The 18,640-nt window shown below is 50.2% G+C and overlaps 1 protein-coding gene across 11 annotated transcripts in view; it reads left to right on the top strand.

The window, feature by feature from the left end:
• The window catches only part of UBXN11 (UBX domain protein 11), a 25,808-nt gene continuing 15,912 nt past the window's right edge, over positions 8,745-18,640 (top strand). For 3 of the 11 annotated variants that reach the window (XM_021095625.1, XM_021095622.1, XM_021095618.1), the window contains exons 1-4: positions 8,746-8,869; positions 14,469-14,574; positions 15,620-15,648; positions 16,185-16,281. In XM_021095625.1, coding sequence (XP_020951284.1) covers positions 14,504-14,574; positions 15,620-15,648; positions 16,185-16,281 — 197 coding nt within the window. In that variant the 5' untranslated portion in view covers positions 8,746-8,869; positions 14,469-14,503. The other 8 variants (XR_002344945.1, XR_002344944.1, XM_021095624.1 and 5 more) reach the window with 6 other exon arrangements.

Genomic DNA, 18,640 nt, shown 5'->3' with positions numbered 1-18,640 from the left:
TCCATCCCTGGCCTTGCTCGGTGGGTTAACGATCCAGCGTTACCGTGAGCTGTGGTGTAGGTTGCAGACGCGGTTCGGATCCGCGTTGCTGTGGTTCTGGTGTAGGCCGGTGGCTACAGCTCCGATTCAACCCCTAGCCTGGGAACCTCCATATGCCGCGGGAGCGGCCCAAGAAATAGCAACAACAACAACAACAACAACAAAAAAGACAAAAGACAGAATGAAGGCTTGGGGAACATTAACATTTGCCGGGTGGGGGTGGATTTCTTGTGAAAATCTAGAAGCACTGCATTAGGAAGCCCTCGCCTCTGGGTCAGCCCATTCCCTCCAGGCCTCATGGGTCTCAGGTCAATGAGAAGACTGAAGTGGATTATTTCCAGAGTTTATTAAGACTTGGCATCTGTGATTTGGATCAAGCAAATAGCAGATACGTGGTGTGTTTCCATCTTGGATGGGTGGGAGGAGTGCTAGTGGTGGAAGCAGAAGGTGACTACACTGCCTGGAAGGGATTTGGGGTGGGGGTGGCTGTGAAGTCCCAGCTGCCCAGGCCTGGGGGATGAGGTGAATCACAAAGCCCCATTCTTTACACATCTTCTCACTGTATTTTCTTGGTGGGGCTCTGCAGTGGATTTTATAAGCATCCCCATTGTCCTGATGAGGAAACTGAAGCTTGGACATTAAGTGACTTGTCCAAGGTAATAAAAGTCAGACATGAACTTGAATCCAGGTCTGCCTGAAGCTGCACCCAGGTGTGTAATGTCCAGGGTGCCCTAGAAGTCATTGATTGTCTTGGTTCCCTGTCCCCCTCACTCCCAGAAGAGCCAGGGCTTGGCTTTGCAGCCCAGCTCCCGCCTCACCCACTCTCCCTTCCCTCTTTTATTCTGCGTCTCATTTGCATGCCAGGTAGTGAAAGAAATCCCACTCTCACTTCCCTCCTGTGGTTTTGGGCTTTGTGTTGCAAGCCTCAGAAAAACCTGAGTGGGCCCTAGAGGGGCCACTGGCCAAAAAGAAACAAAGAAAAAAGAACTGAGAATCAAGGCTGGTAAGAGAAAGCCAGGAAGTGGAGAGGAAGGGGCAGGGATCTTGTGCCCCAACACCCACACCCCCACCCCCGGGCACGAAGGGAAGGAGGTGGGGAAGCCTCTCACTGCCACACTTGCCAGCTCCTTCACCAGAGGCCCCCCCTGACATTCTGTTCAAGTCTTTGCTGCCTTTGGTGCACCTGGAGGGGTGGTTGATTCTGGGGGCTCATGAGAGTCTAGGAAGCAAAGCAGCAGATGCCAGAAGGGCACTGGCCCAGGAGACGGGAGGCCCCTAAGTCCAAGACGGCTCTGCTGGAGTTCCTGTTGTGGCTCAGCGGTTAACGAACCCGACTAGGATCCACAAGGATGTGGGTTCCATCACTGGCCTCACTCAGTGGGTTAAGGATCTGGCGTTGCCATGAGCTGTGGTGTAGGTTGCAGACTTGACTCAGATCCTGCATTGCTGTGACTGTGGTGTAGGCTGGCAGCTATAGTTCCCATTGGACCCCTAGCCTGGGAACTTCCATATGCCGTGGGTGCGGCCCTAAAAAGCAAAAAAAAAAAAAAAAAAAAAAAAAAGAAGGAAATCACTCTGCTGAAAATCAGCTCCATCACACTGGGCAGTCCTCTCTTAGGAAGAGGCAGCTGGACGGGATGAACCCTGTGGCCAGCTGAGTTGTCCTTTCTCCATGCTGTGCATTTCTGTAAGGATACTTAAATGCCAGGCTCATATTTGCAAAAATATTATTACAAACTCCAGAAATTTCATGTCCACATCTTGAGCCTCTGCTGTGGTTTGAGCTCACAATGGCGGTGGGGACCTGGTGGGTGCTGGAAGGGTTTTTTGGGTCCTCAGGACCAGGAGGGATGCTGGAGTCTCGGTACCTGAGAGAAGTGGGGCTTCAAGCCTTTTCCTCTCCTGCCCTCTGAGCAGTTTCATTCTGTTTTGACACCATCTACATAGACAGGACTCTGGTCACAAAGCTTAAAGAGCTTAGACCCCCATTTTACAGATGGGAAAACTGAGGCCCCCAAAAGGCAGGTGAATGGCAGAGCTATAGATAGAACCTGGTCTATCTTTTGATTTCATTGTCCCAGTGAACTCTTTCTCCAAACCTGACTTCTGAACCTTCACTAGCGAGATGGGAAGTCTCAGTCCATAGCATACCCCCTTACCACTCTCCCCAGCAATCAGGACCAAACTTCTCAGTGTGACATTCAAGGCCCCTGCCGTCCTCCTCAGCCTGGTGTTTGGGTTCCTTAACCTCCCTCCACCTACACCCATACCAAACCTTAGGCCTCGGCTGTACCCACCTTGCTCTCTCCAGCTGCCCAGCTCCTTTACACCCCATGCGTTTGCCCAGCAAAAGACTTTCATTGGTTTTTGTTGTTGTTGTTGGGCCGCTCCCGCGGCATATGGAGGTTCCCAGGCTAGGGGTCTAATCGGAGCCGTAGCCACCGGCCTACGCCAGAGCCACAGCAACTCGGGATCCGAGCCGCGTCTGCAACCTACACCACAGCTCACGGCAATGCCGGATCGTTAACCCACTGAGCAAGGGCAGGGACCGAACCCGCAACCTCATGGTTCCTAGTTGGATTCGTTAACCACTGCACCACGACAGGAACTCCACTTTCACTGGTTTTTTTTGTTTTTGTTTTTGTTTGTCTTTTTGCTATTTCTTGGGCCGCTTCCTCGGCATATGGAGGTTCCCAGGCTAGGGGTTGAATCGGAGCTATAGCCACCGGCCTACGCCAGAGCCACAGCAACGCAGGATCCAAGCCGCGTCTGCAACCTACACCACAGCTCACGGCAACGCCGGATCCTTAACCCACTGAGCAAGGCCAGGGACCGAACCCGCAACCTCATGGTTCCCAGTCGGATTCGTCAACCACTGTGCCACGACGGGAACTTCCTCACTGGTTGTTTTATCTGCAAACTGTTATTTGTTCTTCAAGGCTTAGCTCAGCAAACTCTCTCCCCCCACGCCCCAGAAATTCCTTCCAAGAGAGGGAGTTCCTCAGTATTCCAAGAGCTCCTTCTGTGGCCACTGCTTAAAGACTGAGTCTGCTAAGGGTATGATCTGGTCCCTTGACCCAAGACAAGATCCCTCTAGATCTTGTCACCTCTCTAACCCAGCACAGAACAGAATTCAGTGCAGTTAGATGTCTGGGACAGCTGAACAAATGGGTGAATATAAGGTGTTCATTCCCAGAGTTCCCATCGTGGCTCAGCGGAAAGGAATCTGACTAGGAACCATGAGGTTGTGGGTTTGATCCCTGGCCTCGCTCAGTGGGTTAAGAATCCAGCATTGCCGTGAGCTGTGGTGTAGGTCACAGACGTGGCTCAGGTCTGGTGTTGCTGTGGCTCTGGGATAGGCCAGCTCCAGCTCCGATTAGACTCCTAGCCTGGGAACCTCCATATGCCACAGGTGTGGCCCTCAGAAGACAAAAGACCAAAAAAAAAAAAAAAAAAAAAAAAAAAAAGATAAGGTTGTCATTCCCACCTCCAAGCCTTGCATGCCTGTATTCATTAAGCATTCAGTAAATGCTTAATATGTGGCAAGAGCAGACAAAGTCTTGAGTTTCCAATGAAGAAGATAATTAAGGGGAAGGGAGAGGTGAGCCTTTTGTTTGGGGCTGCTTCTCCCCTAAAAGTATTTGCCACTTCCAGGAGAGACAGCTGAGAATCTGAGCAGCACTTTCTACACATTTATGGGGCTGGGGGAGAAAAACTCAAGCCCTGCTAGGAAAGGGGGGCCCTGGTAAACTCTCCCACCCTCCACTCGGCTTTAGGTTGGGACCGTGAAAGGTGGTACCTGAGGAGTAAGAGCGAACAGGAAACAACAGCCTAGCCCCTCATAGAAATTAAAGACAACACAATCAAAAAACCAAGAGAGGAGTTCCCGTCGTGGCGCAGTGGTTAACGAATCCGACTAGGAACCATGAGGTTGCAGGTTCGGTCCCTGCCCTTGCTCAGTGGGTTAACATCCAGCGTTGCCGTGAGCTGTGGTGTAGGTTGCAGATGCGGCTCGGATCCCGCGTTGCTGTGGCTCTGGTGTAGGCCGGTGGCTACAGCTCCGATTCAACCCTAGCCTGGGAACCTCCATATGCCGCGGGAGCGGCCCAAGAAATAGCAACAATAACAACAAAAAGACAAAAAAAAAAAAAAGAAGAAAAAAAAAAAAAAGAAGAAGAAAAAAAAAAAAAAACCAAGAGAAACAGCAGATAACAGAAGCAGTTACACGGAAGATCCAGATAATGGAATTATCACCCAAACTTTTAAATAGCAATGCTTGGTGTCTTCAAAACATATGAGACAAGACCAAAACCCAGAAATTATAGAAAAGAACCAAATGGAAATTTTAGAGGTTAAATATACAATCATAGATATTAAGAACTCAGTGGAGGAGTTCCCATCATGGCTCAGCGGAAATGAATCTGACTAATATCCACGAGGACACAGGTTCTATCCCTGGCCTCACTTAGTGGGTTAAGGATCCGGCGGTTGCTGTGAGCTGTGGTGTAGGTCGCAGACACGGCTGGCATCTGGCGTTGCTGTGGCTGTGGTGTAGGCTGGCGGCTACAGCCTGGGAACCTCCATATGCCTTGGGTGCAGCCCTAAAAAGCAAAAAAACCCTTAAAAAATAGTGATAATTTGAGATTTCAGTAGACGTGAGAAAGTCAAAAGGGTAATGTGAGAACAGAGAAATGGGGGACGACATGGTGTGGGTTCCTGTTCAGGGAAGACCACTCACAGGGAATGCTTGGACAGAACAACAAGGACCTGGGTGTGCAAAACACCGCAGACCACTCCCCGGCCCAGTTTCACAGTGTTCTTTAGTGACCGTTCCCAGGGCCTAGCACGGCCCCACAGGGTGCAAGTGCTCAGTGTACTTGAGGTTGGTGACAGAGTGGAACACAGCAAGGTCGGGGGGTGCGGGGTGGGGGCGCATATTACAGTACGATCTGCCTGCAAGCTTTCATCCCCACTGAGAGAGGGCTGTGATCCAATAGCACCACAGAACTTTCCAAGGGAGATTTTCATCTGTTTGTCCCTCTATCTGTCCGTCCATCCACCCATCCGTTTATTTCAGGCAATTTATGGACACCTACTGTGTCAGGTAGGATGAACAAGTAAGGATCCCTGCCCTTGAAGAGTTCGTAGTCCAAGAGAGAGATGCATACTGAAAAAAAAATAAAAATTACAAAACTGAATAAAGAATGCCATGGTGGCATTAGGATTCTGAGAATGTAGAGTGTGATTCCTGGTGGGAGGAGTGGGGTATTCATGGAGGAAGGGACATTTGAACCAGTTCTTGAAGGATGGAGGGGGTTCTCCCAGGGGGAAAAGGCAAAGGAAGAGTTCCCGCTGGAAGGAGAGGCCCGAACACAGGAGAGCATGATAGTTTCTGGAACACCGAGAAGAGTGAAGGGCAGGACACATAATACAAAGGTCTTATAAGATATAGGGAGGGCTTGACCCAAGGCACCTGTGATGTGGGTGGAGCAGGGAAAGGTGAGAGAGATAGCCAGGTTCTTATTCTAAAGGAATGCTCGGACTTAGAGGACCTCTTTCTCCAGTATTAGTATTAACATTAGGTTTTTTTTCTTTTTTTTTTTTTAGGGCCGCGCAGCTGTGGCAAATGGAGGTTCCCAGGCTAGGGGTTGAATCGGAGCTGTAGCCGCCGGTCTACGCCGCAGCCACAGCAACGCCAGATCTGAGCTGCGTCTTTGACCTACACCACAGCTCACTCACGGCAACGCCTGATCCTGAACCCACTGAGCAACCTCATGGTTCCTAGTCGGATTTGTTTCCACTGTGCCACAATGGGAACTCCTCTCCATTATTATTTACCTCTCTCTCCTGAGCTGCTAAGACTTGATAAACTCTTTAGCCCCAAAGGGGTCATAACTGATAAGGGTCCTTCAGGAAATGACCTATAAGCAAAGTGGGCTCTGTCTATTCCCAAGAATAGAAACCTTGCAGTTCCTGCTGTGGTGCAATGGAATTGGCAGCATCTTGGGAGTGCTGGGATGCAGGTTTGATCCTCACTGGGCACAGTAGATTAAGGATCCAGCGTGGCCACTGCTGTGACTTAGGTTGTAACTATGGTTCGGATCTGATATCTGGCCTGGCAGCTCCATATGCCACTGGGCCCATGGGGGTGGGGTTGGGGTGGGGGAATAGAGACCTCCAGAACTCTCTAACTCCAGGCCTGGGGTCTACTTCCTCACACCACAGGTGGGGAACAAGGAGTTCCCATTGTGGCTCAGCAAAAACGAATCTGACTAAGAACCATGAGGACTCAGGTTCGATCCCTGGCCTTGCTCAGTGGGTTAAGGATCTGGCGTTGCTGTGAGCTGCTGTGGCTGTGGCATAGGCTGGTGGCTAAGACTTTCCATCTGCAGCAGGTGCGGCCCTAAAAAAAATAAAATTGAATAAAAAAAGGCACAGGTGGGGAATAGGCCCAGAAAGAGCCTCCCTCCTGTCATTCAGCACCTTCCCACCATCGTCAGGCAGTGGAATCAAGAAGAAGCCAACTGGCGGCCATCTGGGAAGTCCAGAGGGGATCCTGGGTGAGCTTGGAAGCTGGACAGATTGTCCTCCACCATCCTTCCAACACTCAAATCTTATGTGAACCTGGAGACCTTAGAAAAATTTCCAGAACCATCTAAGATGGGAGATAGAAAAATATAAGTCAGAAAAATAACTATTAGGTGAATTTAGACTCTTGTTTCACTTTTGTAACTTTTTGTTTTTGGTAAACACCTTTTCCAAAACAATAATACAACAGTGTTACAAGAAATTTAATTTGGACAGTAAGCCTACTGGGTTCAATTAGTATCTCTCTTTTCCAGATACAGAAATTAAGGCTCAGTGGAGTATCTGGAGCAGAAACAGCCAGCTAGTAAGTGACAGAGCCCAGCCCCACAGACTTTAAATTATGCTGACCCAGAATGTAGTCTCAGTAAGTCATGGCTATTATTATTTTCCAAGTTTCTATGATGAAAATGTACACTATCATTTTCATAATACAGCTCTGACTTTTCCTAATAAATGTTATTTTAAAAATAAACTGCCTGCTAGGTTAGAGGATTCCTGCCTCTCTCACAGGAACTAGATTTTTGTTGCATGTCAGCCTACTGCAGAATCTCAGGCCAGGCTCCCAGCTCTGGGTAGGAGGAAGCTATGTTGTAAATCCTGGTGCTTGGGTAAATGCCAGTTCACTCCCCAGTCTTGCTGAGGTGGGAGGCAGTCGAAGGAGCACCACAGGGCCCATGAGACCAGAGCCCCCTGCTTCCCCTGCTGTTGGTTCTTGTTTACCTTCAAGAGCAGAAGGAACAGGAGCAAGGTGACAGTGTAAGATTGCCAATCCCCTGACTATGGCTCCAGCCTCCCCAAACAGTTGGCCTAGCATGACCTCAAACTTTCTCATCTCATATATATCAGGCCTCAGAGAACTTTCTGGGAGAAGCTCAGTGGCAAGAGAGCTTTCAGTCACACCTTCCACTTGAACTGTTCCCCTGGCCATGGACCTGAACCACCTGTACCCTGGCTTATTTTTGCTTGCATGTTTTACTTAAGTGGGAGCTTCTAGAAAGAGCACAGATTCTGGAGGCAGAGAGTCTAGATTAGCATCGACTTTTGCTGCTTTCTACCTGTATGGTCTTGAACAAGTCACTTCACTTCTCTGAGCTTCAGTCTTCTCTGCTGTAAAGTTCATAATGCTGACAGTGGGCACTTGAAAGACACTCATTAATTGGTAGTTCCCCTCCTTCTCCAATTGGTGTGTAAAGAATGCCTCAAGGAGCCTGCTCTCTCCTAAATGCAGTAGATTAGAGTCAAATGGAAAATACTACGTGTGGTTGAGACATGCAGAAAAAGGGCTTTGGTAGCTGAGCCAAGGCATAGACTCTCAGAGTATCACAGGTGGAAGGTTGTGAGATAACGGTAGTTAAAAGCAGGAAATGTTTTGAAAGCTTACTCTGTATAGCTATTGTGACAGGCACTCTGCATACATTATTTCATTTAATTCTCACACAACCCTATAGGGGTGGGTATTCTCCCCATTTTACAGAAGAAATTAAGGTGAATAACTTGCCCCAGGACGCACAAGTCAGGGGCCTGGACTCCAAAGGCCAAAGTCCATGCTCTTAACTAAATCACCTTTTGTTGCTCTAATCCAATACCTTATTTTTTTCATGTGAGGCTCAGGAGGGGAAATGTCTCACCCAAAGTCACAAAAAGAAAAAAGTGTTTTATCCGAAGGCAGGGGGAATCTTACCTGAATTTTTACACAAAGGAAATAGAATCTGAGCGCCCCTTTAGGGCACCATTTGGTCAAGAAGTTAACAGAGGTTTTCAGATTTAAGAAACATTTATTAACTACTTGCATCATGTCAATTCATACTCCAAAGAACTCCCCCTTAGCACTGTACTGATCAGACGAGAAAACAGAGAAACGTAATTTCTCCCCAAATCAATTTAGCAAAACAACATTGTCGGGATTACAGCTATGGATCCAGCGACTTCTAATGGCTTCGTGAATCCAACCCCAGGCCCTCCACTTTCAGTGCCTTGGGGTGGTAACAAATAGACCCTCCGTTCCCCCAAACCCAGAGTCCGCGCAGAGCGGTGGATTCTGGGATTTGCATGTATCCCGCGAGGAGTTTAGACTCTGTGGGCCAATAGAATTCGAGTACAGAAGGCTGTACCCTCCTCCGCTGCCTGCTGGTTGCTCAGGACCCCACGTATTAGCCAATGAGAAGTGCACTGGTCCTGGTTGCCTGGGAAACCGCGTGACAACAAGATGGCGGCGCCGCGGGGGGCTCGGCCGACCTGCGTGGTGAGTTCCAGCCCCGGACCTTTCTGCCCGCAGAGCCCCCAACGCAGGCTGGGGCCCTAGCACAGAGAGCCTCGAGGACAAGCGAGCCCGGCGGATCAGCGGGCCCTCAGCGTTCTGGGAGCAGATTAGGCCCCCGCCTACTTTGGCAGCGCGTGGAGGGGGGAGGTGGCGACGCGGCTCCCTGGGCGGAGCTGGTGGTAGAAGTTGCTAGGTGAGCGCTTCCAGCTGGAGATTTGGGGAATGAAGGCGTGCAGCTGGCTGGTCTGTGTTGGCGCTGTAGAGCACAGAGGCCCGTGGAGGGACAAATTTGGGTCCCCAAAATAAAGAGGCGTAATACAAAGCCCAAATTTTAGCCGCCCCAAAGTGAAGGCAATAGTGGTGGCTCTGTCCTCAGGGTCCCCAGTCTGAGGGAAAAGACACAGCCCTGCGCTCAGGAGCCCCCAGGCTGATGGGAGGATACAGTTGTCATCCGTAGGGGTCCTCTATAATCCATGGGGAAATCGATCCGGAGTCAGTGTGTTGGGCTAGAGTGAGACTGGAAACTGGGAAGTCAGTTTGGGGCCATTGTGACAGTCCCAGAGAAGGGCAGTGAGAGCCCCACTCTAGGATGGCCAACAGTGGCCATGGAAAAAAAAGGAGCTATGTATGAGAGAAATGCAGAGTTTACCCTGCAGGGGTAGGATAGAATTAAGAGGGAAAAGAGTCAAATTTTTGCCTCTCATTAAGAAGGAGAACGTGGTGGAGTTCCTGTCGTGGCACAGCAGAAACGAACCCGACTAGGAACCATGAGGTTGTGGGTTCGATCCCTGGCTTCGCTCAGTGGGTTAAGGATCTGGCATTGCTATGAGCTGTGGTGTAGATTGCAGACGCGGCTGGGATCTGGCGTTGCTGTGGCCCTGGGGTAGGCCGGCAGCAACAGCTCGGGTTAGACCCCTACCTGCGAATCTCCATATGCCCCAGAGTGTGGCCCTAAAAGGACAAAAGCCAAAAAAAAAAAAAAAAAAAAAAGCAGGAGGAAGTGGGAGGAATTTATGTTGAGGGAAGATATGGGTTTGGCTTGGAGGCCAGGTCCCTTTTTTTTCCTGTGATAGCTTTATTGAGATATGTCACATACTATATACTTCACCCTTTTAAAATGTAAATTTCAGTTGTTTTTAGTATATTCATAGAATTGTGCAGCCATCACCACAGTCAATTTTAGAACATTTTCATCAGGAGTTCCCGTCGTGGCGCAGTGGTTAACGAATCCGACTAGGAACCATGAGGTTGCGGGTTCGGTCCCTGCCCTTGCTCAGTGGGTTAAGGATCGGCGTTGCCGTGAGCTGTGGTGTAGGTTGCAGATGCGGCTCGGATCCCACGTTGCTGTGGCTCTGGCGTAGGCCAGTGGCTACAGCTCCGATTCGACCCCTAGCCTGGGAACCTCCATATGCCGCAGGAGCGGCCCAAGAAATAGCAAAAAGACAAAAAAAAAAAAGAACATTTTCATCAGTTCCAAAGGAAACCCTATACTCTTCAGCAGTCCACACACACACATGCACACCCCACCTCTCCTTAGCACTTCCAACCCTAGGCAACCTCTAATCTATTTTGTGTCTATAGGTTTGTTCACTCTGGATCTTTAATATAAATGGAATCGTAACAATTAGTGGTCTTTTGTGATGGACTTCTTTCCCTTAGCATATGTTTTCAAGGTCCATTCATACTGTAGCATAGATTTCATCCCTTTTTCTTTTTTTCTTTTTTTTTTCTTTCCTTTTTCTAAAAGGGCCGCTCCCACGGCATATGGAGGTTTCCAGGCTAGGGGTCTAATCTGAGCTGTAGCCGTGCTGGCCTACGCCAGAGCCACAGCAACTCGGGATCCAAGCTGCGTCTGCAACCTATACCACAGCTCACAGCAACGCCGGATCCTTAACCCACTGAGTGAGGCCAGGGATCGAACCCGAAACCTCATGGTTCCTAGTCGAATTCGTTAACCACTGAGCCACGACGGGAACTCCTCATCCCTTTTTCATTGCCAGATAGTATTCCATTGCAAGGATATATCACATTTGTTCATTCATTGGTTGATGAACACTTGGGGTTGTTTCCAGCATTATGAATAATGCTACTTATTGAACTGATATACAAATTTTTGTGTGGATGTACGTTTTTATTTCTCTTGGGTATATACCTGGGGTGTGGAATTGCTGAGCCACAAGATAACTGTGTTTAACCTTTAGAGGAACTGCCAAACAGCAGCCGTGCCATTTTATATTCAAACAAAGTTTCCAGTTTCCCTGCTCATCCTTGCCAGTGTTGGTTAATATCTGTTTTTTTGACTAGTTTCTTTTGAGGGGTCATTATGGTGACTAGAATTTAGAGAAGAGAAAGATAATCAGGTCTGGTGAAAGTTCATGCAGGGCAGTCTCAGCCACTAAAGGCCCAGTGCCTGAGACTTGAGTGTGGTGATTGTGATGGGGGTTTCATGACTCGGAATACACTAAGGACCAGTGAATTATATACTTTAAAAGAGTTGGAATCCCTGCTGTGGTACAGTGGGTTAAGAATCCAACCATAGTGGCTCAGGATGTGGCCATTAAAAAAAAAAAAAGAGTTAAGTATGTGAATTATACTTCAATAAAGTTGGGGGTTTCTTGCATTTTTTATTTTTATTTTTTACCTTAAAGTATAGTTGATTTACAATATTGTGCCAATTACTAGTGTTTAGCAAAGTGACTCAGTTATACATGCATATCCCAGGAGATTGGGTATAGTTTCATGTGTTGTACAGTAAGACCTTGCTGTTTATCCATCTAAATGGAATAGTTTGCATCTACTAATACCACAATCCCTCTCCATCCCACTTCCTCCCCCCACCCCCTTGGCAACCACAAGTCTGTTCTCTATATCTGTGAGTCTGTTTGTTCTATAGATAGATTCATTTGTGCCTTATTTATTTATTTATTTATTTTTGCTTTTTTTAGGGCTGTCCCTGTGGCATATGGAATTTCCCAGACTAGGGGTCAAATCAGAGCTATAGCTGCTAGCCTACACCGCAGCCACAGCAACACCAGATCTGAGCTGTGTCTGCAACCTACACCATAGCTTAACGGCAATGCTGGGTCCTTTTGCCTACTGAGCAAGGCCAGGGATCCAACCCACATCCTCATGGATACTAGTCAGGCTCGTTACCGCTGAGCCAGAACAGAAGCTTCCTCTGCCGTATTATAGATTCCACATGTAAGTGTATCATGTATTTGTCCTCTTTCTGGTTTTACTTAGTGTGATAATCTCTCATTGCATTCTCATTACTGCAAATGACATTATTTTGTTCTTTTTTATGGCTAGGTAGTATTCCATTGTATATATGTACCACATCTTAATCCATTTGTCTGTTGATGGACTTTTGGTTTGTTTCCATGTCTTGGCTATCATGAATAGTGCTGCAGTGAACATAGGGGTGCAACATAGTTTTGTCCACATATATCCCCAGGAGTGGGATTTCTGGATCAATAAATCTGTTTTTTTTTTTTTTTTTTTTTGCCACACCCAAGGCATATGAAAGTTCCCTGGCCAGAGATCAAACCCACACTGCAGCTGTTACCTGCACCACAGCTATGGCAACACCAGATCCTTAACCTGCTGTTCCATAGGGGAACTTCCAATAAAGCTGTTTTTTAAACACATGGATTTCCCTGGTGGCTCAGTGGGTTAAGGATCTGGCATTGTCCCTCCTGTAGTATGAGTTCAGTTCCTGGCCTGGGAAATTCCATATGCCTCAGGTGTAGCCAGAAAAACAAAACAAAACAAAACAAAAAAACTGGGGGAAAAAAAAAGGAGTTAGCCAGTCAGGGGAAGGTTATAGGTGGGAGTAGGGAGACCTTTTTGTGGGGGCAGCTTCCAGGCCTGGCGAGATACGCGTGCAAAGATCTGGTGCACTTCAGGGCTGACAGTTCAGAGTGGCTCGAGGGTAGGGTGGGGTCCAGCGACACAGGCTGGGACCAGATGATCCATGTTAAGGAATTTTGAATTTTTTTTCCGTGGGTGTGAAGGAGCCACTGGGAGTATTTAGCAGGCAAGTGACATGTCAGCTTTGTGTTTAAGATCCCTCTAGAAGCGTGTGGAGACTGGCGAAGGGAACCACAGGGGCTGTCTTGCAGGTTCACATGAACCCTGAGATGGCAGGAACGAGGCAGGGCGGGGGCAGTTTGGGGAGGCTGGATGCTGGAGGACAGGGGTGAGGAAGCTCTGGGCCTGATCCTTGGCTGCACCTCTGGAGAAGGCGTGGGGCACGCGTCCCAAACTCTAGAATGAAGACGGGAAAGCTGCCTCCTGGCAGCCCAGGTGCCCTTGCTGGGCAAATTCAGAGGCAGGGTAGAGACCAGTGCCACGCATTTCCAAAGTGGAACAGAAGACTCCATTCAGGAGATCCTGCTGTGATGCAACAAGATCAATGTCTTGGGTGCCTGGGATGTTGGTTTGTTCCTCTATGGGTCACAGTGGGTTAAGAATCCAGCGTTGCAGCAGCTGCAGCTTGGGTGGTGACTGTGGCTTGGATCTGATCCATGGCTCGCGAATTCCATATGCTTCGGAGCAGCCAAAAAAGAAAAAAAAAAAAAAAAAAGAGAGAGAGAGAGAGAGACTTGATTCAGGCCCTGATAGAAATCCTTTGAGTCTAAGGTTTCTAGATATTAGCCACATAATATACCTAATTCACTGAAGAGAGCAGTGGCCTTTAACTGCATCCCCAATGTAACATTCATCTTTCCAGAAGGAAGAAGAAAGGAAGGGAAACCAGCATTTGTAAGTGCCTTCTGTGTGCCAATAACAGCCATGGTTCACATTTTAAAAAAAATTTTATTGGAATATAGTTGCTTTACAATGTTGTGCCAATTTCTTCTGTACAGCAAAGTGACGCAGTCCTATATATATGCCAAGTCCCCCTTGGCAACCACAAGTCTGTTCTCTATGTCTGACAAGTCAGTTTCAAGTACTCCCTTTGAGCGTGACACTGGCCTAGGTGCTTTATGTGTGTTAACACTACCTGGCTGGTCCTGTTTTCATTTCCCCTTTACAGTAGAGGAAACTGAGACCCAGGCCACGCTAGTGGATGGCAGAACCCATCCAGAGCCTGGACTCTTGACCTCCCTTCCATGTAGATGGTTGTCTTGGTGGAATCCTGCCTTGGGGTTCCTCTCTCTGCCTCTGAGATGTTGGGGGTGGCACCTGGGTTCTGGTGGGAGAGAATGGGACACTTGCACTTTGTATTGACCAGCTCCTGGGTGGTCTTGTGCCCGGGTTCTAAGTCTGGGTAAGCCTCAAGGAAGCTCCCTCTGCACCCCATCCCACCCCCGTCACCCTTTCCCGGGCATTACTAGGCCCGAGGCCTCCAGGAGCAGAGCAGAGAGCTGAATATCCAGTGGAGCAGGTGGACATCAGCACAGGGATCCTGAGGCCAAACTGCCTCCAGAAACTTCTGCAGGGGCTGTGGGAAGAAGGGAGGGGGTGCCACTCCCCGGACAGTGCTCCCTCCTGGGAAAAGTCATCAGGAAAGAGAAAGGCTCAGGGCACATCCTGGTCCTGAGGGACGGATCCCAGGAGTTGACTTCTTTCTTCTTAGGGAGTTCCTGACAGCTAGAATCTAGACGTAGAACTATGAGCTCACCTCTGGCCTCCCTTGGCAAGACCCGGAGAGTGCCTCTGCAGTCGGAGCCTGTGAACCCGGGGTAAGGAGCCCGCCTCTGGGGTCTTTGTGTCCGTGCCCCTGCCTCCTCCTGGCCCTTCCCGTGGACTCGGAGATTGACTCCTAGTGTCTTGGGGAAAACAGGACGCAGTTATGTAGCTTTTCCCTGACAAACCTTATCCTTGTACCCTCTTCTGGGAGGCTCTGCCTGTGTCCAGGCACACACTGGGCAGTGCCCTCTAGTGACGTGTGGGCTGGGGAGATGGGGTGGCTCAGCATCCAGCTGTCTATTCATGAATTTAGTTCTGCACACACTGATGGTGCACCTATTCCAGGCCCTCAGGAAAGGGAATCCTCTTTCATCTGTCTATCACTTTCATCTTTTCAAAGCATTTTTTTTTTTTTTTTTTTTTTTTTACTTCTCTCCTTGCTCTTCTGAACCCTGCTTTGAGTCATAGGCATCATGATAGGATCTCAGGGGGATCAAGAGAAGTTAAGGGGAGTTCCCGTTGTGGCTCACTGGTAATGAACTTGACTTGTATTCATGGAGACTTGAATTCAGTCCCTGGCCTTGCTCAGAGGGTTAAAGATCTGGCATTGCCATGAGCTTTGGTGTAGGTCGCAGATACAGCTTGGATTGGGTGTGGCCGTGGCAGTGGCTGGCAGCTGCAGCTCTGATTTGACCCCTACCCTGGGAACTTCCAAATGCTGTGGGTGTGGCCCTAAAAAGACGAAAAAAAAAAAGAAAGAAAGAAAAAGAAAGTTTAAGTGACAGGGCTGGGGTGCTACAACCTTTTCAGAGTAGAGCTGGGGCTGGGCTCCTGGGCTTGGGGACTCTTGTAGTCTCCTCCCTGAGCCCCTGCCCTTCAGCTCTTCCTCATCTTCTCTGCTGGGAGGAGCTGGGTACCCCGAAGCATGCCCCTGCGCTCACCCCTGGGCCAGGATGGGATTCAGGGGTAGGCGTCCTTAGGAGGTGGAGGCCCAGCCATCTTCTTTAGGCTCAGCTGGGAACCTGGTGCCAGAGCCTGCCCCTGATGGTGATCCAGGGGGTCCTAACTTGTCTGTGTTCCTTCTCCTTCCTGCCTCAGGCGGCGAGGGATAAAAATCTACGGAAATGGTAAGTGCAGGCCCCGCCCTCGTGTCCTCTTCGCCCACCTGCCTAGCATCCTTGTGGTTGGGCGGATGGAGGAAGACTGCCTGACTCCCCTGACAGCCAAGTAGCTGGCCGGCCACAGTGCTGCCTGCAGCTCTCGGATGGGAGACCCCACACCCTTAGTAGAGGTGTCCTCACTAATGTTTGAACCCCTCCCCCCACTGTGCATTTGGCCAGACCCCCGCCCTCCTTTCCCTGACAGCCACCTCCAGCCCATTACAGCCCAGCCCTCATATTGCCGCCCTGCCTCCTGCAGGCTCAGGCCTTTGCATCCCATCCCCACTCTAGCCTCCACCCTGGTGCTGGCATTGCCCACCAGATCTCCCCAGGAGCCGGGCTGGGGGAACTCCAAGAAGAGGCCTGGTTGGATCCTTGCTCCCCAGCACCCTAGTTTTCTGCTTGGGGACAGAGTCAGGCTGCTTCATCTTGGCTGGGGCTCGGGGCCCCCTTTCCCCTGGGCCTCAGCCCCAGAGCAGTGACCCACACGTCCCTGTCTGCAGAAGATGAGGTAGACATGCTGAATGACGCACACGGCTCTGAAGAAAGGATCTCTGTCCCTTCCTGCTATGGCAGCGTAGGTGCCCCGGTGAATAGGCAGGTGAGAGCAGAGGCCCAAGGGGTCTGAGTTTCCGGTGGCAGCAGAGGCCCTGGGGAAAGGGAGGCCCTGAGAGGCATAGCACCTGCTCCTACCCCTGGCTGACTGTGGCCATGCGCCTGCACCCCAGACCTGTCTGGAGCCTGGCTTAGCATAAGCCACACCCTTAGCTGAGGAGGTCCAGCCAAGCCCCAGGCCAGGCTGTGGCTGGCACCTCTGAAGTGGACCCGGCTGGAGTCACCATTGAGGGTGATGGCAGCGGGTCCAAGATTCAGGGTCTGAGAGGAATGAAGGGCCTGAGAGTGAAGCTCAGCCTCTAGGTATCTGTTACCTGCTTCCACGGGGCTCAGGTCCCCTACACAGCCCCTGGCCTGGCCCACAGCATCTCCAAAGGGCTGTGGCAGCACTGCCCTCAGGGAGGGGCCCCTAGTAGGACGGGGCTCCCTAGGGCTGCTTCCCAGACGAGGTAGGACTGAGCAGGCCTGGGCAGCGGGGAGACGGGGCCGGGCGGGGTAAGCTCCGTGGAGGGCTGGGCCGGGTCTGAGCTGGGAGACCGGAGGAGCTGGGGATGAGGTTAGGATTCCCCGTTGGCTGTGCTGTCGTGGGCAAGCAGCTCCCTGTCTCTGTGTCCATTCGCTCCTGTGTGAGGCGGGAACAGGAACACCTAGGCCAGCGTGTTGAGGTGAGGATTCTCTGAGGCAGGCCATTCTCCACCACCCACTCTGCCCGCCGTTCAGGTAGGGAGGGGGTTGAGGGGGAAGAGGCAGCGGGAAGAGCCTGGCCCAGCACTGTTGGGCCACTGAGCCAGCGTCTCCCCTCCCCCAGCTGGGGACACTTCCAGCATCAACCCCAGCCCCCGGCTCATCCCCATATCCTTCCACCGCTCCCCTGTCCCTGCTCCTCAGCCCACTCTCAGCCAGGGTCTGAGGTCACAGGCGAGGACTTGCCTGTCTTATCTCGCTTCCCTCATGGGAACATTCCACACGGTTCCACGCTCCCTCTTCTCAGAACACCCCGGGCTCTTGGCTTCCACGACACGGCCTCCCTGGTGTCCTCCTGCCCCTCAGGCTCCTTCCTCTCAGCTCTCTGCTCGCTCTCACTTTTCCATGTGCTGTGCCTCCCACCTGGCTTCTCTCTCTGCCTCGTCCCTGTGCTGTCATTTACCTGCTGACAGTCTCCAAATGTCTAGGTATCAGTTAAGAAGGTTTAGACTGCAGTCAGAGAAAACCCTGACTCAACCAGTGACCCTCAGGGAGGTCTATTATCCCACATACCAAGAAGTCCTAGGGAGGCAGCTCAAAGACATGGTCAGAAGTTCAGGTTTCTCCACCTTTCCACTGAGCCACCCTTGGGCACGTCAGCCCCACATGGTTGTGTGGTGACAGCTATGTTTCTGGCTTCACTCAGACGACATCCGGGGGAAGAAGGGGTCTGTTTCTTCCTATGTTTCTTATCTTCTTTTCTCAAACTTTTTCATTTGAAAATTTTTTAGGAGTTCCTGTTGTGGCTCAGTGGTTAACAAATCAAACTAGGAACCATGACGTTGCAGGTTCGATCCTTGGCCTTGCTCAGTGGGTTGAGAATCCAGCGTGGCCTTGAGCTGTGGTGTAGGTCGCAGACTCAGCTCAGATCCCACGTTGCTGTGGCTCTGGTGTAGGCGGGCAGCTATAGCTCTGATTAGACCCCTAGCCTGGGAACCTCCATAAGCCATGGGTGCGGCCCTAGAAAAGACAAAAAGACAAAAAAAAAAATAATTTTTTTTTCAGCAAACAGAAAAGCTGACATAATAGCACAGTGAAGACTCCTCTGTCCAACAGTTGGTGACCTTTTGCCATATTTGCTTTCTTTCCCTATACACACATAATGAACACAGATGTATTTTTTGGATGAGCCATTTTTTGTTTGTTTTTGTTTTTGTTTTTTTGTCTTTTTAGGGCCCCACATGCAGCATATGGAGGTTCCCAGGCTAGGGGTTGAATCAGAGCTGTGACCACTGGCCTACGCCACAGCCACAGCAACGTGGGGTCTGAGCCATGTCTGAGACCTACTACACTGCAGCTCACAGCCATGCCAGATCCTTAACCCACTGAGCGAGGCCAGGGATCGAACCCGCATTCTCATGGGTACTAGTCGGTTTGTTAACTGCTGAGCCACGACAGGAACTCTGGATGAACCACTTAGAGATCAGTCACAGGTACCATGACATTTCACGTCTAAATATTCCACTGTACATCTCCTAAGAGTAAAGAAATACAGAGCCCCCATACTGTGATCATACCGAAGAGCGTGAGCAGTTTCACTGTTCCCAGATATCTCCTAGCTTTTCATTTTTTTGCCCCGATTTAGGTGCTAATTGAGGAT

This window comes from Sus scrofa, chromosome 6, assembly GCF_000003025.6.
Source record: "Sus scrofa isolate TJ Tabasco breed Duroc chromosome 6, Sscrofa11.1, whole genome shotgun sequence".
In the NCBI taxonomy this organism is placed as follows: Eukaryota; Metazoa; Chordata; class Mammalia; order Artiodactyla; family Suidae; genus Sus; species Sus scrofa.
The sequence above is the reverse complement of the archived record's forward strand: the minus strand, read 5'-3'. Positions and strand labels throughout refer to the sequence as shown.